General features: G+C 47.4%; 1 protein-coding gene across 3 annotated transcripts in view; it reads right to left on the bottom strand.

The window, feature by feature from the left end:
* NEDD4L (NEDD4 like E3 ubiquitin protein ligase) overlaps positions 1-22,168 on the bottom strand; it is a 380,847-nt gene that overhangs the window by 253,828 nt on the left and 104,851 nt on the right. For all 3 annotated transcript variants that reach the window (XM_070778579.1, XM_070778580.1, XM_070778582.1), the window contains exon 2: positions 6,315-6,388. In XM_070778579.1, coding sequence (XP_070634680.1) covers positions 6,315-6,388 — 74 coding nt within the window. The remainder of the gene's footprint in view (positions 1-6,314; positions 6,389-22,168) is intronic.

The following is a 22,168-nucleotide window of genomic DNA, read 5'->3' as shown; positions in this document are numbered from 1 at the left end:
CCACCCTGAACACGCCCAGTCCTGTCTGATCTCAGAAGCTAAGCAGGATGGGGCCTGGTTAGTACTTGGATGGGAGAATGCCCGAAAGGCTTCCCAGGAAGTCAGCTGTCCCACCTCTCACTGCTGGTGAAGAGCCCAGCTCACCGGTCCCACCTTTCCTGTCTGGACGGATGGCCATGTGCTCCCCAAACCATGACTCACTCCCTTTGCCCCATCCTGACCCTAATACTGAGGGTCAAGGTCAGGGTTTTGACCTTCCATCGCAGTCCCAGCTCAGCCTCACGCCCCCCACACAGAAGTTTCTAGACCCACTGCCACAAGAACGTGTGTTCCCTGCTGTGGGCTTGGGAGCGGTGATTCTGCCAAGACACCAACATCAAACAGAGACCCTCCGTTGGCCACCCTGCAGGGCCCCGAGATGCTCTTCTGACACCAGCCTTTGTGCTCCCTCCCCTTCACTCATTTTGCGTCAGAGTCCCAGGCAGGCTCCCTCCACTGGTCTACACAGACCCTTCGTGAAAATTACAAAAAGTACCTGCCCCGAGTGGCAGAATTGGGGGGTGAGGGCGATGCCTGATGAGCTAATAGCACCTCTGAGAATGAGAAAGGGGACCTTCCTGGAGGAACACCAGGCCACCCTGCACCACTGCTACCATCATTAGACTCTCCTACTGAAGTCAAGCCAAGCCAACTGCCCTGTGCAAGATCTCTGGGGTTATTAATGAGACTAAGAGCTACAGCCTCTGTGCTGAGATGAGGGGTCGGGGGGCGGGGAACTGGCGGAGCCAGGATGGCCCAGGGACGAGAGTCGTTTCCTCCTCTTGGGCTGGGGAGCCCGGCAGAGGTGTTGCCACCTGAACTGGAGCTGGAGAGATGGGAGAATGGCCCCAGGAAGGATGTGAGCAGACCCCAGGCAGAGGGGAAACACCCGCCAAGGCAAGAAGCAGCACATTTCAGGCATTTAGAGGACTGTGGGCTTTCAATGAAGGGGCAGGAAAAGGAGGGGAGGGGAGAGATGAGGTCATTGTCCACCCCTTCTTGAGAATCCACGATGTGCTGGTACCCTGTAAGGCAGGGGGAGTCAAAAATAAGTAAAAATAAACCCTCCCTGTCAGAAGTTAAAAATGTAGTCTAGGAGAAAAAAACAGTTATAAAATGACAGCGATGACGCACACAGTGGTCCTTCCAGGTCATAGGGCCCATGGAAGGACGTGACCTGCTAGGGGACTGGGGGGACCAGAGGAGGTGACGACCAGCGGGGTGGCTGGCAGGTGAGGGGGGGCCGTGGGGGAAAGGCAGGCGGCGGCCCGCGCGGGACCCGAGCAAGTGGCAAGCTGACCGGTGAGGGCTTGACACACCTCGTTACCAAGGGACCGGAAACCGCCACCTTAACAGGAAACTGGGTTTTCAGCCCACAGATGAGGGCGATCAAACCACACAGGAAGAGTTACCCGTCCAGGTCTGCGCCTCAGCTCAAAACGCTCTGCAGCAAGCTGGAGGGCGAGAGGTGTGGCGGTCAGTGAGTCACTCGAGGAAGCAAGGAGCAGTAGTCGGTCCAGCGGCACGGCGTCCGGGAGCCTCCCGGAGGGCGGAGTCTCCTTGACCCGGAAACGCCGTGCTCGGTCCCACGAAGACCACCCATTTCCAAAACGGAAGCGGGAACCCAGTGTTTTCAACACGACTTTACGTCCCTTTGGACGTGTCGCTGGCATTTTACACGTGGCCTGCTTTTTGAAAGAGTCCGATTTTCCTTTGCTCACGCTTAAAAAAAAAAAGCCTTTCAAAAAGCTCACACAGCATGTCTGTCATAGTACGGACCATAAAGACGGGTGTCTCTGCCTTGGGCGACCACTGTCTCCATCTGGACCCCGGGTCCTGACGTCCCACTTGATTCAGCACACCACACAAGGGTGTCCCTGTTGAGATGACAGACGATAGGGCTGCCCTTCTTCCCCGAAGGCTGGGCCCAAAAGGAGGCATCTTTCTCTACTACAGCCATTCTCCACACAGACCAACTGCTCAGAAGTCCCAGGGGAGCAAGAGCTCAGTTATCATCTTCCAACAAAGGCCCTTTCAGTCAAATGAGACTTTGCTGGACGGAAGCTGCAAAGTGACCCTGTGTCCTTGGCACTGGATTGGGAGGATTTCAGGTGCAGCTGCGTCGGCCACCCGAGCCCGGAGGCAGGTCCAGACACTGGTCCTCAGGGATGCAGCCTCAAGCAGCCTCCGAGGGGCCGGGAGCCCATCCGGCAGGGCACTGGGTCGCCCCCAGCAGCATCACCTACTCCGACCAACACACCCTCCCCTCCCGCCACCCACCATGACCCCCATCCTCAGGCCAAGTGACCTAGACAGCCTCCTGTGACTCCAGACTATAAATCCAAATCCCAACACGTCCAATCCTGTATCATTTCTATCAAATCCAAGTTTCCGACAATGCCACTGATGAAAACTGTCCTTCCTCCTCCATCCATCAGGGCTCCCAGCTCCTACCCAGCCCTCCTTCTGTGAAGGGAGAACTGGGATCGTGCAAGGAAGAGGTCCCCAACCTCCCGGATATAATGCCTGATGATCTAAGGTGGGCTGATGTATGTACTGCTACTAATAATAGAGATAAAGTGCACAATAAATGCAATGTACTTGAATCATCCCTTAACCATCCCCCTCATGGCCTCCCCACCATCCATGGAAAAACTCTTGCATGATACTGGTCCCTGATGTCAAAAACACTGGGGTCAGCTGCTGTGAGGTGCAGAGGTGGAGGGGACATTCAGTGACAGGGGCTGAGGGAAAAGGGGCCTGCCGGGTTGTGGTTCAGGATGACGCGGAGAAAAGGGTCTCACTCCGGGGAGTGAGAAGCACGGAAGGCACTACAACATCGGCCACGCTCACGGCTGCGCCCCTGCCGCCCTCAGGACACATGAGTGGTACCAGTGGATCAGAGTCACCCTGGGGTTCCCTCCGACCCCCGGAAACTGCCCTCCCTGCTCCCTGCTTTCTGCTCATGTACCGGAGGTGACTCGGAAAGAGGTGCTCCAGGGAATGTGGAAGAACCTTCAGGTCACTGGGCAAATGATAGGGTGCGAGCCGGCGCCCTTCTCCTGGGAGGGGCCAGCGTGGAGTGGCCCTGCTCCGTCCCCCAGCTCTCCCAGGGCCACCCACTCACCGGCAAACGGGTCTTTGGAGAACGGGGGCACCTAAGAGAGGAGGAGAGGGAAGGAGGGGGGCAGGCAGGTGTGTGCGGAACTCACTGAACTGAGACAGGGAAGGCAGAACCGGATTCAGAGCTTCTGACTCATTTTCTGGAACCCAGTCTGTGAAGCCGCGACACTGCTTCTTTCCACTGAACGTCTTGAGGCATTATCTATAACTCCTCTCTAATCTGTCCCCGAGAAATGATCCCTTCTCTTCTCGTATAAATGATAACAATTCAAGGCTCAGCTCTGCTTGGCTCTTATAAGATTTGGAGCTCAAGTCTGCTCCAATTTTAACCTCAGATCTTCTGAACAGGCTGAAAAACATAATCTGAATCCATTTCAATTTTTTTTTATGAAGAGTTTTGGATAAAACAAAACGAAAATGAATTTAAGGAAAAGTGACTGAAATTTTCCAAATCCAGCTCCTTCCTTCCAAACCCTAACATTTGATGCAGAGTCAGCGAGAACGATAGGCATTTTTTTTTTTTTTTTTTTTGACATAAAACACAATCTACTCGTCAGTGTGCAAATGCGGAACGTGAAAAGCCAACCGGCCCAGTTCTGTTCTTGATGCTGGTGCCTGTTAAGTAGTAGAAGAAAGATACTAAAAACAAGCCTCTGTCTCCAATAAATGTCTCGTTTAGTAAGAGGGAAGTGAAGCGTTAGAGCATTGGTTCAGGCGCGTGGTGAGCTGCTCAGGGGCTTCGCAGTCACATGAGGAAGAAGCTGCAGGTGGATGCGTCTCCCAGCCCAGCACCTGGAGCTCAGGCTGGCGGCAGCGCCCCAGAGCGCGTCGTTTCCTGGAGAGACGACTCAGAAAGCTAACCCTCCGTCAGTCATCTGGGCACGCTGAAGCATGAGAGATTTTTTAAAAAATATTTCCCCGATATTGAACGTGCATCAATTTTACTTATTTATAGGCGATACTGCAGCATCAGTTTCAGGGCCCCACAATAAAGCAAATATCATCATACACTGAGCCACACAAACTCGGGCTTCCCATGACATATCACACAGTTACTTTTAGTCTATTAGATGTGCAATAGTTATAAATAGTCCATATATTAGTTATTTATAGTCTGTTGGATGTGCAATAGCATTCTTTTTGTAAAAAGTGTAAGTACCTTAATTTAAAAATACGTTCTTGCTTAAAAAATAATGTCAGCCATCGTCTGACAACATAGTTGCCACAAACCTTCCATTTGTTTAAAAAAACAACAAACAAACAAAAAAAAAACCAGTACTCTGCTGCTGCTAAGTGGCTTCAGTCGTGTCTGACTCTGTGCAACCCCATAGACTGCAGCCCACCAGGCTCCCCATCCCTGGGATTCTCCAGGCAAGAATACTGGAGTGGGTTGCCATTTCCTTCTCCAATGCATGAAGGTGAAAAGTAAAAGTGAAGTCGCTCAGTCCTGTCCGACTCTGAGCGACCCCATGGACTGCAGTGCAATAAAGTGAGATATGCCTGGATTTCTAATTGGTCATTTCGCCAGGTGCAAGTCATTAGTAACTTAGTGATTTCTTTGCTAAATAAAACTCAAAGCAGGCATGGTGCGACTTCCGTGGGGATCCAGTGGCTAAGCTCCACGATCCCAGTGTGGGCGCCCTGGGTTCGATCCCTGTTCAGGGAACTAGATTCCACATGCCACAATTTAAAGAGTTCTCATGCCGCAACTAAAGGCCCCACACTGCAACTGAAAAAAGATCCTGCATTCCGCAACCAAGACCCAGAGCAGCCTAATAAACAAGTATTGGAAGAAAAAAACCAGGCCTGGTAACAGCACAGCGTATAAAAGAGGTCTGACCAACGGCAGTCAGGGGCTTCAGTGGGGTGTGGGAGGACGAGCTGAGCTGGACAGAACGAGCCTCGTCACGCAGCATCTCCAGGGTCAGGCTGAGGCCCTGAGGCCAGAGCATCACCACGGGCCACCATCCTGGGGACACAGACGATGAGCCAGGGTTTCGACGAGGTGATTCCAGCAGCCAGCATGGCCCTCGTGGTTCAACCCCATGGGGTACCCAACGTGAAGAGGGTGTCCTGAGAGGGGGCCAGCGATCTGTTTCAGCACCACTGGCATATGTGGCAGGCCACTGGCAGCCCTTCAGGATTTAAGAATTAACCTTTCCTGTTTCCATTAAACAGGGAAGATAAATTAGATCAACTTCTGCTATAGGCCAAAAGTTCAAAAGGGCTTTCTTCTCTGAAATCTGGTTCAAATTCTAGCTCCCAGCAGCTCTAATCCTTACTCTGCTCCCAGGTCTTACAACTTATGGCAACACACTGTCAAGAGTCAATAGGGCTGACTGAAAAATACAGGAATACCAGGTGCAACACCCAAATTAAAAAGCTGAAACACCCCAAATGATTAGGCTGCCAGTGCTTCTGTAAATGCCACTGCTGCTGCTGCTGCTAAGTCGCTTCAGTCGTGTCCAACTCTGTGCGAGCCCACAAACGCAGCCCACCAGGCTCCCCCGTCCCTGGGATTCTCCAGGTAAGAACACTGGAGTGGGTTGCCATTTCCTTCTCCAATGCATGAAAGTGAAAAGTGAAAGTGAAGTCGCTCAGTCGTGTCTGACTCTTAGCGACCCCGTGGACTGCAGCCCGCCAGGCTCTCTGTCCATGGGATTTTCCAGGCGAGAGTACTGGAGTCGCGTGCCATTGGAATCACCAAATCTCTTAATTCCAAAATTACACATGTCAAAAACTACCCAGTTCTCCCAGGAACAAAATGATCCTTTGTTTCCCTCAGCTAGAGTTGATTAAAAAAAGCACACACACACACACACCAACAGGAATATATTAAAATGAACACAAACATATTCTCAAACTTATTTTTCTGCTGCAGAAAAACAGAAACATCTGAATCTAATTTCCTCATTAAACCCATGGGAAGGCCAAGCCAGCCCAGCTGAGACAAGGTCTATACCCCTGCAAGAATGTGGGCCCTGAACCAGTTGCATCTGCATCGCCTACTCAGTCAGAAACTGGTGGAAGGGGGCAGCAATCTCTGCTTTAAGAAGCCGCCCCCCTCCCTCCAGGTGATTCCCATGGATGCCTGAATTTGAAAAGTTTTTGCTTAAACTCCAGAAACCTACACAACAACAAAGCAGACATACCTGGCTCCGAAGATGTCCTTCTTGGCGAGATCAATTCCAGAAACAACCTTCACTCTGAGAATACGCGACTCTCCCTGTTGGAGAGGGGGAAAAAAATAGATTAAAAAACAGACTTTTGATCCATCGTTTTCTTACCCAATACACAAAGTCAATGATTCCTCTTCAGTCTAGTGGTGGGATCTGGAACAAAGCAATGGGTGATCGATCCTTCCTTAGACTAAATTCCAAAGGCAATATTCCTGTTCTGAAATCCTACAACCCTTAGAATATACTGCAAAGACTGAATAAGCAAGTGGATGTCCTACAACCCTCGACATTTAGAGCAACCAAGTTAATTAAGCACAAGTTTAATTCAAACTAGGTCATGCAGATCAATTATTTCTACCATTGATAGGAAATATTTCCCAGCTGTAGCAGGAACACAGCCGCACACATGAGACCACTGAGATGATGCCCAAGTGCAACAAGATCCCATAAATTCCATAAATAATTCCTCCTTTGAAGTTAATATACATGTGTGTGAGGGCCGAGAGAGGAATTTCACATGGTAAAAATCTCTTCTCAAAATTACAGTTTCAAAATGTCAGTGCTGGCAAGCAAAAATAATGTCTCGTGCCAGTAAAAAAAAAAAAAAAAAAAAAGGCATCACCCCAAATGGAAATGACCCCAAACCATCTCAGAAGCCATTCATTCATTCATCTGCCCGCTTATTCATTCATTCCAATGTTTTCTAAGCAGCTCCGAGGCAGTGCGCATGGAGCTTGGACTTGAAAGTGCTGATGGTCCATTGAGAGGGATGCGCAAAGCGATAGCACAGGCCCACGCGTTAGTGCCACGGCGGGAGAAGGGCTAGTCTGTGGCTAAGGCATTCGGGACAGACGAGACGGCTTACAGGGAGGGGAAGACAGAAACCCAGGGTGACTCTCAGGCTCCGGTTTCAGTCACTAAGTCTTAACATAAATCAAAACAGAGGATTCAGTTGGATTCCAGGTGCCATATGAAACAACCAGATGGGGGGGGGGAAGATGACTAAATAGATAAATAGGAGAGACACCTAGTCTTGGCTAGATACTTGGGAGTTTTCAGTGTAGAGTTGACAGGTAGAGCTCAAGATGTGTGAGAAGTTATCCAAGAAGAGTGAGAACAAAAAATAGCTCTGGATGGAGCCCCACGTGCAGAGGGGCAAGAGAGAAGTAATCCGAAATTTGTCTACCCAATGTGTTTAGAGAAGACATAGGTGAGGGAAAGAAAGCCCTGAGTGACCTGTAGGGTCTGTCATGTCAACGGAGATGAAGGCAGGGTGAAACAAAATACGGGAAAAGGGTGCTGAACCCTTGTCCACTAGCCGCTCAGATCAAGGACACATACATGCAATTGAACACATTTGAGAACCTTTCCCTTCCAGGATTCTTTACCCCTCCAACCATCACTCCGAACAGAAGGCTGCTCGCATGCAAACACAACAAGGGACACAAACATGTGTGTCTTATTCCCTTTCCAGAGGCCTGCAGTCAAGTCGGACAGGATTTCACGCTTTCCAGCCTGCGTGAAGGGCTTCCCTGGTGGCTCAGAGGCAAAGCGTCTGCCTGTAATGCAGAAGACCTGGGTTTGATCCATGGGTCAGGAAGATCCCCTGGAGGAATGGCAACCCACTCCAGTATTCTTGCCTGGAAAATTCATGGACAGAGGAGCCTGGCAGGCTACAGTCCATGGGATCGTAAAGAGTCGGACACGACTGAGCAACGTCACTTCACTTCAGCCTTCACGAAAGGATTCAACCAGGTCAGAGATAACTAAAACAGGGCCATACTACCGGACCTACTAAAGCTCCCAAGGTTACACAGCCTTCTCTTGGTCCTTGAAGCAGGTGCTGAGCACGCTTCCCTTTCTCTTACACAGTCAGGTCACCACCAATCATCAGGGATTCCTTCTTAGCATGTTCTCTAGGCTAAGGCTTTCCATTTCTCACAGCAAGCTGTACCTGTAGCCATCATTTGACAGGTCCTCTGGCCAGCTCAGATGGTAAAGAATCTGCCTGCAGTGCGAGAGATCCAGGTTTGATCCTTGGGTTGGGAAGATCTGCTGAAGAAGGGAATGGCTACCCACTCCAGTATCCTTGGGGCTTCCCTGGTGGCTCAGACGGTAAATAAAGAATCTGCCTGGAATGTGGAAGACCTGGGTTCAATCCCTGGGTTTGGAAGATCCCCTAGAGGAGGGCATGGCAACCCACCTCAGTATTCCTGCCTGGAGAATCTCATGGACAGAAGAGCCTGGCAGGCTACAGTCCACAGGGTTACAAAAAAGTTGGACATGACTAAGCAACTTTCTTCACTTTCTGGCCTACTCAGCTCAAGTAATGCCACAGTTTAAGTATTTTTTACACGTGGATCAAACTTTGGCAACACACCTGTGGAGAGTTCCTGGTACACCTGGGAGAGTTTATGACCCACTTATAATGCCTGTGGGCTTCCCGGTGGCTCAGTGGTAAAGAACCTGCCTGCCAATACATGAGATGTAGGTTCGGTCCCTGGGTCAGGAAGGTCCCCTGGAGAAGGAAATGGTAACCCACGACAGTATTCTTACCTGGAAAATCCCATGGACAGAGGAGCCTAGCGCCCTACAGTCCATGGGGTCACAGAGAGTCAGACATGACCAAGCACTCATGCACACACAAGTACCCATAGCATACCAGTTGAGAACCACAGGTTAAAATGAAATCCTCGTTTGCCAGGCAAAGAGGTTAAGACTTTACTTGGGGGAATAAGGAACCATTCAGAAGAAGAAATGAGGACAAGGAGATGAACATATTTTTTCTATCACCTTGCCTCCCCGTTTCAACTCTGCCATCCTCTACCAATAACAGATCATGCAAATCAGCAATTCTCCCCGACACCACTGTGCACAGAAGGGATGTTGGCTGGAACCCCCAGAGGATGGATACCATTAAAGGAAAGCACTTCATCTCCAGGCTGGTCCTGGATGCTGGCTGAAGCAGATGTGTGATGTAGCAGCAGGAAGGTAAAAGGACCTATGAGAAGCGGGGAGGAGGAGGAAGGGTCTGCAAAGCAGTAACTCCTTCCAAAGACCAACTCAGAGCAGCCCAGCTAGTTATGCACTTGTGGCTGATGTGGGGGCGACAAAGAAGGGACAGCTTGATGGAAACCGAGATACAGTCAATCCAGGCACAGAGGAGAAGACAAGGGTTCTGGTTAGAAATGCCCTGTTGCACATCCTTTGGGGTTTTGAAAATCCTGGACAGAGTCCTGGACTTTCTACCAACTCCATAGGGGGTTCAATGGAACCTTGACTGGGTTCTAAGGAATAAGATGAGCCCTGCTAACAGCAGTGCCCTTGGGTTTAACATTGGGTGGATGTTCTTACACTGGACAGACCTTCTCTGCAAAAACATACATTTTAAAAATCAGAGAACATATCTACAAATAAATGAATAAAAATAAGTTTAAATTAATGGACACTTAGAATTTTTTTATGAAAACTGATGTATTCATTCAATAAGCTTGAACAACTGTTCTAAGATTTAGGGATACAGCCATGAAGACAGACAGAACCTCTACCCCACCCTGCCCACATTTTAGTGCTGAGAGTGTGCTCAACCCCATGGAGAAACAAATCCAGAGGCTCTGAACACATTAAACTTTTGTACCTACACTGATTCAGTAAACAAATTCTCGCCTAGGAATCAATCCTAAGAAAATAAACACGGATACATGTACCAAAATCCAAAAAAAAACTAGATAAGTCATCAAAGCATTTATGTAAAAGACACAAAAGTAGACATTTAAATATTCATGGCAATTCCACGCAGTGGGCTATAGTACTGTCATTAAAAATGTGTGCACTCTGTCAGGATCTTCATTCATCCCACAAGTTTGTATTAAGCAGCCACAGCTGCGGGACTCATTACCTCGGGATAGAGATGCGACAAACTGAAGCTCCCCCCACTTAAAGTAACCCACAGTCTAGCGAAGAGAGGTGGGGTACAAGCAAATCCAAACAAACAAGCCAGATGATATCTAATGGTGGTGACTGCTCGACTACAAGAGCACAGTCGAAAAAAAAAAGCAACCACAAGGAGGGAGGGAGGGAGGAGATCTACGCCTGGTAGCTGGAGAGGTGACATCTGAGCTGAAAGCTGAAGAAGACAGCAGGTGCTGGGCTGTGGGGGGCTCAGGCAGAGATGCTGGCAGCTCCCATCGCCGCAGAGGACAAGTCCAAGCGGAGAGGCTGTGGGGGCGGGGGCAGCATGGCCGGCGGGGTCAGAGTGCGGTGGGCCAGCCTCGTGGGCGTGGGGGGCATAACTGCAACCATCTTTGGAAAGTTTCAAGCAGGACAGTGACAACATTTGACTTCAGTTTTTAAAAGACCCCTTCGGTTGCTGGGGGACAGTCACTTCAGGGGACCAAGACCAGGAGCGGGGAGACCAATTACAAGCAGATCTGGAAAGAGAGGGCGGGGTTTCACATACGGCGGAGATGGAGAGGGGACCAGATTTTGCCCACAAAATCATGTTCAAAATAAACTATTTGTTTTTTCTTTTTTTTTTTTTAAGAAAGTTACAAAACGGTTTATACAACGGAGTTAGAGACCAGCACGTTGTTGAACAGGCTGTTTCCCCTTTCGACTACGACTGGCAAGGAGACTACATTTCCCAGCACACCTTGCAGTTGGGTGCGGTAATGCGACTAAGTTCTGGCCAATGAGACGTGGGCAGAAATGCTGGCTGCATTTTCCAGACGAGGTCGGTAAGACCCTCCCGCTCACCCATCCAATCTTGTCCCCCTTCCCCTGCCCAACAGAAAATTCTGAAGGCCAAGAAGGCGGCGCATCTCCCGCCTCACTCTGCCCCTTCCACCTTCACCTACCGACCCTTCCCAGGCGGTGAAGTGCAGACTTGCAGAGCTTACTCTCACTGAAAGCTGCAGGTTGCTTTAGCTTTTAACCTGCCTTCACAATACAGTCGCATTTTAAAATAAATATCAACTATATATTCAGGCACACGCAAAGCCCTAGAAAGGGTGATGATAAGAATGATCATCTCTGGATAATGGATAACTTCTTTTTGCTTATTTGCATTTTTTTCCTTTTGAAACATTAAATATTTTTGTTTGGAAACTACATTTATGTAGAAACTTCAGAAAATACGAAAGGGGGAAGAACAGAAAATTTAAAATCACAGGCATAGGAATACAGGTTTCCATATTTTTGAAATGAAGAAACCTTTTGTCCCAAGAAAACACAGCTACATGTTGTATTTTAGCTAACTCTCAAAGGCACAGAGGTGTCTATTTGGAGGACAAGAATAGAGTTCTCATGTAATATGGAGTCAACAGCTGGGAGATAAAAGGGGAGAGGGCCTTTATTGAGCACTTCCTATTTACAAGCTGTGGTTGCAGGAAATTTCACTTCGCCCTGAAGGTTAGGAGCGGGAGAGCAGGAAAGAAAATGCTACTCTTAAAAAAAATAGTTTCTGGATTAAAGATCTAAATGTAAGATCAGAAACTATAAAACTCCTAGAGGAGAACATAGGAATGCAAACTAGTACAGCCACTATGGAGAACAATGTGGAGATTCCTTAAAAAACTGGAAATAGAACTGCCTTATGATCCAGCAATCCCACTGCTGGGCATATACATTGAGGAAACCAGAATTGAAAGAGACACGTGTACCCCAATGTTCATTGCAGCACTGTATATAATAGCCAGGACCTGGAAGCAACCTAGATGTCCATCAGCAGATGAATGGATAAGAAAGCTGTGGTACATATACACAATGGAGTATTACTCAGCCATTAAAAAGAATACATTTGAATCAGTTCTAATGAGGTGGATGAAACTGGAGCCTATTATACAGAGTGAAGTAAGCCAGAAAGAAAAACACCAATACAGTATACTAACGCATATATATGGAATTTAGAAAGATGGTAGCAATAACCCTGTATACAAGACAGCAAAAGAGACACTGATGTATAGAACAGTCTTTTGGACTCTGTGGGAGAGGGAGAGGGTGGGATGATTTGGGAGAATGGCATTGAAATATGTATAATATCATATATGAAACAAGTCGCCAGTCCAGGTTCGATGCACGATACCGGATGCTTGGGGCTGGTGCACTGGGACGACCCAGAGGGATGGTATGGGGAGGGAGGAGGGAGGAGGGTTCAGGATGGGGAACACATGTATACCTGTGGCAGATTCATTTTGATATGTGGCAAAACCAATACAATACTGTAAAGTTAAATAAAATAAAGTAAAAAAAGTAATAATAAAAAAAAAGTTTTTTACACACAGGTTTCAGACATTCAGTAAAAACTTCTTATCTTTGCTTCCTCTCAATAACAAGGTTGCACACCATAAGATAAGCAGCCATCACCACTCTGCAAGGAAACACATGACCAGGTATATGACTCATTTATCAGATGCAGTGGGCCCCACGCTGAGCAGCTACACTCTCTGAAGCATTTTATTACTTTCATAAAATCTATGCATGACATTTTAGTCCCTGGTTATGACTCCCCAGAATCAAATATTTAACTAAGGTGGATTATGACAATGAAAATATTATCTGGAGATGGATTGTATGAGGCAGAGAAGAAGTGAGGCCAGATAACCCAGGCTATCCCGACTTTGAGGGTTCCTCCCATTCTATTAATCAACTGTCCTGCATTGTTATTTGGTAACAAGGATTCTCTGCATTTGACATGTATTTCTCCTTCCTACTTAATTTTCTAATTCTTCATCGAGATATTAAACAAGGCGCTCAAACCATAAAATGGATGGTATTCTGAAGGCTCATTTTGTAAGTCAGTTGTTTACAATTCAGTTCAGTTCAGTCGCTCAGGCATGTCCAACTCTTTGTGACCCCGTGAACCGCAGCACACCAGGCTTCCCTGTCCATCACCAACTCCCAGAGTTTACCCAAACTTAGGTCCATTGAGTCAGTGATGCCATCCAACCATCTCATTCTGTTGCCCCCTTCTCCTCCTGCCTTCAATCTTTCCCAGCATCAGGGTCTTTTCAAATGAGTCAGCTTTTCGCATCAGGTGGCCAAAGTACTGGAGTTTCAGCTTCAGCATAAGTCCTTCCAATGAACACTCAGGACTGATCTCCTTTAGGATGGACTGGTTGGATCTCCTTGCAGTCCAGGGAACTCTCAAGAGTCTTCTCCAGCACCACAGTTCAAAAGCATCAATTCTTCAGGGCTCAGCTTTCTTTATAGTCCAACTCTCACATCCATACATGACTACTGGAAAAACCATAGCTTTGACTGGACAGACCTTTGTTGGCAAAGTAATGTCTCTGCTTTTTAATATACTGTCTAAGTTGGTCATAACTTTCCTTCCAAGGAGTAAGCGTCTTTTAATTTCATGGCTGCAGTCACCATCTGCAGTGATTTTGGAGCCAAAAAAAATAAAGTCAGCCACTGTTTCCACTGTCTCCCCATCTATTTGCCATGAACGACTCAGTAGCCTGCTCATATAAACTGTGTGTAAACAGTGACCAGATCCCAACGCCCACCCACAAAACCTCTTAAATACAGCATCTATCAAAGTGCTTCCTTTGGTAAAAATAAATCTCAAGTCCAACTCAACACAAGACACTAGAATTGACCTTTTCTCCATGAATCTGCCTTGAGAAGGTGAACTTTAATCCTTTATTTCCGATTATATTTTATTCCCAATTCTTAACAATGGCAAAGGATTCCCACCCCAAAAGGTGGTATCTGGGTTGTGAAATAGTGGTCTTACTCCACAGGGATCCACTGTGACCCCACATATCATACACACCAGCTGTCCATGTGGACAAGGAAGTCTGGCGCCAGGGCACCTCTTAATTGTTCTCCCGTAAATGAGTTTATGTCTTTACCTTCCATATTCTACAGTATATTTGTAGTTCTAGTTATTATTAACACTTGCAGTAAACACTCTAGATTAAAAGAGATAATTGATAATTTTGTGCCGCTCAAGTATCTAAGTTATATATACATCAACTAACTTTAGTTGCCTTAAAAAAATAAGACAACATGTGGGAAGTGTCCACATAGTGCCTGATACCCAGAAGATACCGTTCATCTCTCCATTCCCACCTGGCTCTTGCCCCAACTAGGAGACAAGATTGTGTTCCAGATGTTTTTGAAAATCCTGCACCGGCCCATCACCCCACATTCTCATCATCGCCAACTCTTGCTATATCCTATCCTCTCTACCTCCTTTCTCCCCTTTCTACCCCAATTCCTGTCCGCTAAACCTGTGCCCCTATTCACTCTCTTGAGGGGTTCCCTGATCTCACAACGCTGGTAACTTTTCTCTCTCCCTCCCTGTGCGTTCTCCACTTTGACCTAATGACACACTCAACAACAACAATGTGTTGAGTGATTCATCTTCAAGGCATTTTCCTAGCAGAAAGGAGGAGCACAAAACTGAGCAAGACGGTCTTCTCTGCTGCTCGGGGCCTAGCAGTCAACTGTGGGGGTTAGACACACACACATGTGAAATACGCCTAGGATACAGGGCTGACACAGAGGAAAAGATGTGTGTGATGAGAACAAAGATGGAGGACGGAAAACAAGAGCAGCTCAACACCAAGACTACACGTCCAGCTCAAGCTCACGTGATAAAGATGACAGCAAACAGCCCCGGCCCACAAGACTATCCGCGGTAGCTGTTCACCAGTGTCAGTCTGACACATAATATATGAAACAAGCGAAGTCCCAAGGATATCAGTTGTGGAAAAAGCTGCAGAAACACTGGATCCTGCACAATCTAAATTCCTTAACTTCTACTAGATTACAGCCATTCTTCTACCCAACAAATAGGAGGAAGTGAAAAGGATGGCCCTCCAGAGCAGCATCAATGTGAACGCACAAGGTGACTGACTTTCAGAAATTATGTTGTGTGGCTTTAAAACAGGTTCACAAATTCTTGAAATTCCTTGAAGAGGGAGGGCTTCATTTCTCTCCCTGGCAAGGGGTTGGACTTAGCCACGTCTTTCTAATAAGACCATGGGGGAGGTAACAGTGTGTAACTTTGAAGATTGTGTCATAAAAAGCACTGTGGCTCACTCTCTCTCTGAGATCATTCATTCGGGAGAAACCAGACACTGCCATGCGGGGAGGACTCTCAAGAAGCCTGAGGAGAGGAGAGGTCCCTGCAGAGAGGAACGGAGGGCTCCTGCCGACAGCCACGTGGATGAACCTTCTTGGAAGGGGGTCCTCCAGCCCCAGTTAAGCCCTGTGATGACAGCCCTCCTGGCTGACATCATGACTGCAACCTCATGACAGATCTTACATGCCAGCAAGGCATGAGTCAGAGGCACCCAGCTAAGCCATTTTTGATCTCTGGATACACAGAAACTAATAATCCTTATTGTTTTACGATGCTAAATTTGGGGATAATCTGTTACACAGCAATAGAGAATTAACACGCAGGGAGAATCCCATGCAACAATGGGCGTCTGATTTATCTCCTTGCTAAACTGAGATTTTCCAGTAATTGGGACAATGTCTCAACACAAGAAAAAGACGTAAAGGCTACTGCCGTAAGTCAGACATCGCTGTTGCCTTTTTTTTTTTCTTGTTAGACAGTCATATTTTCAACCAAACCTCACGGCTGCACTGTCTAATATGGCTGCCACTAGCTATAAAAAGCTATTTTAAATGTAATTAAAATCAGTTAGAATCCAGTTTCTTGGCGACAGTAGCCACATTTTAAGTGCTCAACAGTCCCATATGCCTAGGGCTACTGTACTGGACAGCACAGAGAATGTTTCCATGATCACAGAAAGTTCTACAGGACGGTGCTGCTCTAAGGGCACCAATACAGGGCAAGAAGGGAGCAGCATCTGAATAATGTCCTGTGGCAGGAAGATAGGAAAGAAGGATGGGAGGGAGGGAGGGGCCGCTATTCTTACCCTAATTACAGCTTAGAACACAGCAGAAGAGTTAAACTATGGGACCCAGCTATCTGGAAGTGAGAGAGGCATTATGGTCATCACACGTTCCAGGGTCAAGGTCTCTTTTGAAAGATGAAAGACCAGCACGCAAATTACATGCTTATCAATTAAGAGCTATGAAGACTAATAAAGCAAATACTATGGCGTACAGCACGGTCTTTCTGCATCGAGACATTTTAAAAATCGTTATGTATGTAGAGGCATAGCAGCGATGGTGATTTCACAGCCAGTGTCATGAAGATCTGGGAGTTTTAGCTGATGAGGCCAGAATCATAGCAAGGTTGCAAGTCTTGCAAAATAGTCATAGAAAATGCATTTGGGAGGCAAGAAAAGAGGTAGAACTTCAACAGGGCTTCTCGGTCCCTTTAAGGGAATTATGGACACCCTGGAACACAGAGACAAAAGGCTGGTTGGGACTGAAAACAGTGGGTGGAGTCGGGGTGGCCGACCACCCTAGAGGGAGCCAGACCAGGTCCCAAGGATGCCCTGCAGGCGAAGGAGATGGCAAGATGGGAGGAAAGTCTGGAAACAGTTACATTTGGGCAGACTGGCTGCAACCATATCACCTGCTCCAGAAAAGCAAAGTTGTAGCAGAAGACAAACTGCCCTAGAATTGTATTCGAGCACGCATATGATTTCTGTCACTTCTTGAAGCCAGTTCTGCATGGCCTGATAAATGCAGGTCTGTCTCAGGCTCTCCTTTCCACCCTCTCACCAAATGCTGTTTTGACTATTATGCCCTTTGTTTCATTTGGTGACAGCACTGGATGTCTGTGACTTCTGGCATTTCCAGTGGTCACCCCAAGTTCCTTTATCGTCATCACTATTACACATCGTTTCACCTGGAAAATCCATCCCTGAAGAAGAGATGAGGGAGCAGATGGCCTCAGGGGTCACTGCTAGGCTGAGGAGTCAGCAGCAGTGGGCGGCAGCCAAGGTCAGGGACAGGCCTACTGACGTGTGTTTCCATGGGCCTCGCAGCTCGCATGACTCAAATGCACACCTCAGCAAGAATGCAAACTTGTGGATAGGTTTTTACACTGGCTCTCAGTTAGAAATGTTAAATCCTCAAACGCCAAGAATCCACAGTAATTCAGTGATGACAGGGGGGAGGCGAGGAAGGTGTCCGTGAACAGCATCCATGGGATGAAGGTGCTGGCGAGAGTCCCACTTAAAGGATGCAGTCACTCTCCTCCACTAATTAAAAATTCTCTTTTTACCAGAAAGACTTGGTAAAACTCCATGTAAAGGGTCTTCAAAGAATCCAGTTATCAATGGTCTTTTTGTTTCAAACTTAATCATAAGACAGGAAACATTTTTAAATTCCTTCCAGATTGCTAAGAGAATTATCTTGTGGTTCTAGTTCTAAAAATGATAATAAACAATTGCACTTTGCTGAAAGCCAAAACTCAGCTCCAAATCTAAAATTATATATATAATATACATATTTGTATTAAAAAAAAAAAAAGAAGGCTGAGTGCCGAAGAATTGATGCTTTTGAACCATGGTGTTAGAGAAGACTCTTGAGAGTCCTTTGGACTACAAGGAGATCAAACCAGTCAATCCTAAAGGAAATCAACCCTGAATATTCACTGGAAGGACTGGTGCTGAAGATCCAATACTTTGGCCACCTGATGCGAAGAACCGACTCACTAGAAAAGACCCTGATGCTGGGAAAGACTGAAGGCAGGAGAAGGGGACAACCAAGGATGAGATGGTTGGATGGCGTCACAAACTCAATGGAATGAGTCTGAGCAAGCTCCAGGAGATGGTGAAGACAGGGAAACCTGGCGTGCTGCAGTCCATGGGGTCTCAGAAAGTCGGACATGATTGAGCAACTGAACAACACAATACACATATTTTTAAAATAACTCTATACACTTTTTCTGGCTGCACCACATGGCTTGCAAGATCTTAGCTCCCCAATCAGATATTGAACTTGCGACCTCGGCAGTGAGGGCATGAAGTCTAACCCGTGGACCACCAGCAAATTCCCTAAAGTTCTCTATTTTTCATGGTAGTCATACCTGACCTCTCACAATAAAGTCTGGATTTCTGCGTGGAGTGTGTAGCTTGGCCAGGAGGAACTGGCAGAAGGTTTGGATTTCGGGAGGCAGAGACTCCCAAGAATCCCCAAGAAGACAATTCGCAGGTGAACCCCGTGGCCCCATATCTGACCCTCACCAAGTACAATGGGAAGCAGGACTCATGTCGGAGAGCCCAAGAGCTCCCAGCAACTTGACGAGGGCACATAGGAGCAAAGCTGATTTTAAAAAATCCGGTGTTGCCGGTTAGATTTTATTGTGAAAAAATGGCCTGTTGCGTGGATTTGAAGACACAGGGCTGGTATCTTGACTCTAATTTGTATCTGTTCAACTTGCTTTGCTGTTGTTCAGTTGTTGTGTTTGACTCTTTGAGACCCAATAGACTGCAGCATGCCAGCTTTCCCTGTCCTTCACTAGATCCAGGAGTTTGCTCAGACTCATGTCTATTGAGTCGGTGATGCCATCCAACTATCTCATCCCCCGTTGCCCCTCTTCTCCTCCTGCCTTCAATCTTTCCCAGCATCAGGGTCTTCTCCAATGAGTCAGCTCTTTGCATCAGGTGGTCAAAGCAGTGGAGCTTCAGCTTCAGCATCAGTCCTTCCAATGAATAGAGTTGATTTCCTTTAAGATGGACTGGTTTGATATCCTTTTTTCTCCAGCACCACAGTTTGAAAGCATCAGTTCTTACCTACAATTAGTCAAGTGACCTCGGAGAATAATGAGTGTGACCTCAGAACAAGGGCTTAGTTTGAAGATCCCAACACGGGTTGTGCTCATCTCTGCAACAGGGTGACCCTGCCACTACCTCTGAAGTACTCAAGCTCCAGGACAGGCCTTCAAAGAGCAGCCCAAACAGAAACCCCTCCGGGCTTCTATCTCCTGTGCTCCAGATGGCCCATCTCCACTTCCCTCCCCAGGCTGCCCTGACCACACACAACTCAGAAGGGCGGGCGACCAAATTCCAGCTGTGACTCACGGAGATAGCACCCGAATCACTGCCACTGGAACTGTGGATGTTCCCAATCTCTGTGGCCACATACTTGCAGATAATGTCTTGGTTTGGCCCCACAAAGACTTTATTCACTACCAGATAAACCCTCACAAGGTAACTATTCCTAATTCCTAGAGAAGTCTGAAGAGTTTAATAACTGCCCGCTCTTGGGCTACAATTAGAAGCCTTCTTGTGCTAACACTTCCTGACGACATGGAGTCAGCCTGTCTGTGTTGGAAAACAACTAGGAGACCCAGAGTCCCGACACAGAGGAGTGGAGGTGGCAACAAGGAAATCCGGGCTCTGCAAAGACCCAGAGTCCCCACACAGAGGAGTGCAGGTGGCAACAAGGAAATCCGGGCTCTGCAAACTGGTTCCACCAAGTCCCCATCCCGTCACAAGAAACTGAAACTTCTGGTCATTTCAGAAATTACAGAATCAGAGACGGGCAAAGTTCCCAGCGTTGAAAGAAGTTATGAATCACATTATAAATTATACAGACTGGGCTGATGGCAGTTCCTCCCTCCGCCAGCTCCACCAATTTGATGCTATTTTTGCTCAGATCTCCTCCTTACTTGTCTTTAGGTGTCAGCTTAAATATCACATTTTCTGAACATGTCCTTCCAGATCTCCAAGACTCGGTAAGTCACCCCTACAATAAGTTCCCACAGGACCTACATTTCTCCTCTCACCATTTTTGTTGCTGGCTTTTTAAAATTAGCTATAACGGCCAATGCCAGGAAAGACTGAAGGCAAAAGGAGAATGGGGCAGCAAGGGATGAGATGGTTAGATGGCATCACTGACTCAGTGGACATGAATATGAGCAAACTCCAGAAGATAGTGGAGGACAGAGGAGCCTGGCGGGCTATAGTCCATAAGGTCACAAAGAGTCAGATATGGCTGAGCAACTGAACAACATCATGGCCAAGGACAATGCTCTTGCAGAGCAGAGGCTAGACAGATCTTGGGAAGTAACAAGATCTTGGGTGGCAGGCAGCCACCCAAGGCCAGAGAGACACGAGCCACCCTCTCCCCTTGCTCAGGACTGTCCTCCTAGACTCTAGCAAAGAGCTGGATATCCCCCATGTTTCCAGGGGGAATGAATCAGGGATATTTATCTGAAATTCTAGAGTGAATCGCTAAATATTTTCTGGACATTTAGAAAAGAACAATCTCCAGTGGAGGTTTGCAAAGACTATAAGATACATGCACGCTTTTTCCCTTTTCTGAGAAGGCAAAAAGTTCAAGGGCACACTGCATACTAGTGAACATGGACCCTGGCCAGCCTTCAACCAGAACACTCTGTATTCTTCTAGACAAGATGATGACGGGAAGGTGAACTGATGCTAAAGTAAGGGTGGGGCTGAGTTGCATCCTGCTGCTAACTCCTATCCAGAGCCTAATCACTGGAAAAGTCTAGGGGGCCCCCAGGGCTTATGTCAGGGGGCTCTTATGATTAGCTCCACTGTGGGCAACATTGAGCCAGGAAAATTTGGAGGAGGTTACTGACAGCAGGCTAATCCAATTTGCAGCTGATACACACAGCCAGATAAAAGGTCAGAAGATAGGATCAGAATCCAAAAGATTTCATCAGAATGGGTGACGAGGCCAAAGCTGAGGATGGAGTTTTATGGGTGTGAGCGCTATGTGTGCTTAGCTGCTTAAGTCAATGCAGAGCGCAGGATGGAAGAAACAGGATGGGAGAGCATCACAAGTGCAGGTAGGGGGGTCCTGGGGGGCTTATTTTGTCTTCAGTATGACTCACCTCTGGGACAGTGTAAGCCACAAGCATCAGTCCAGGTCCTGAGCAGGGTGCGTCCGCACCCTGTGCCCCGGGCCAGCGGTACGTGCAAGCCCAAGAGGCATGACTTGACAGAGGTGGTTGCTTAGTTTCTTTTTTTAAGTAAATAGGACAAAATCTATGCGCTAGAACACTGAACAACCGTAAGAATGGGAATACACTCTATGTACAGATTTGAAAATCCAAGATGTGCTCTCACATGAAACGACTAAGTGGAGAACACACAGGTGATGCCATTCTTTACAGAGAAAGGGGACAGAAGACATGTGTGCGGGTACACACGTGAGCGATGTGTCTGTGTGTCATGAACTCTGCAAGGACATCGGAAAACGGTACCACTGGCTGACTCTGAGGACAGAAATCAGATGGTTAGGGACAGAGGTAAACAGGACAGATACACACACATCTTACTGCACGGCCTTTACGCTTTTAATTTAAAACCACTATATTAACAATGCAAAAAATTGTTTTTAAGTACCCAGGATAGTTAATAAACGAACATCATAGGAAGACTTACAAACGTTTGACCACCCCCCTTTAAAAAAAAAAGGCGGGGGGGGGCAGATTCTTTCTCAGGAAGGCGGTGAGTTGGCAGAAACCAAGTCCTTGTATTATGAGGCTGCAGAGGACAAGCCCTGACCCCAGGAGTGAAAGCTGCAGGAAGGCAGATGCGCCTGGATGAGGGAGGAACGTCCGGCCATTAATGCTGGTCAGATACGGAGCAGGGGGCCTCCCAAGGCCGAGAGCTGGCCAGTTAGTGCCAGAGAGAGAGCGAAGACGGGACCGCTGCCAGAAGGACCACCAGGGAGGAAGCAAAGGAAGCAGTCAGTCCCCGGCTTCCCTTCCCAGCTCTGAGATGTGGCTATTTGAGACTGGCATACGGGGGGCCAAAAACTCATCTGAGATTTATGCAAGATCACACACCACCTGAAGCATGTAGATGTATAACTTCTCTAAGACAAAACCCAGGAGTAAGAATTACAGTCTCGTCCACCTCACAGGGAAACACAAGACTGTTGATACATCTGGATGCGTCCTAACTCTCAGC

The sequence above is a fragment of the Bos indicus genome, chromosome 24 (assembly GCF_029378745.1).
Source record: "Bos indicus isolate NIAB-ARS_2022 breed Sahiwal x Tharparkar chromosome 24, NIAB-ARS_B.indTharparkar_mat_pri_1.0, whole genome shotgun sequence".
NCBI classification, from domain to species: domain Eukaryota; kingdom Metazoa; phylum Chordata; class Mammalia; order Artiodactyla; family Bovidae; genus Bos; species Bos indicus.
Note: the sequence above shows the minus strand (reverse complement) of the source record. Positions and strands in the feature narration are given on the sequence as shown.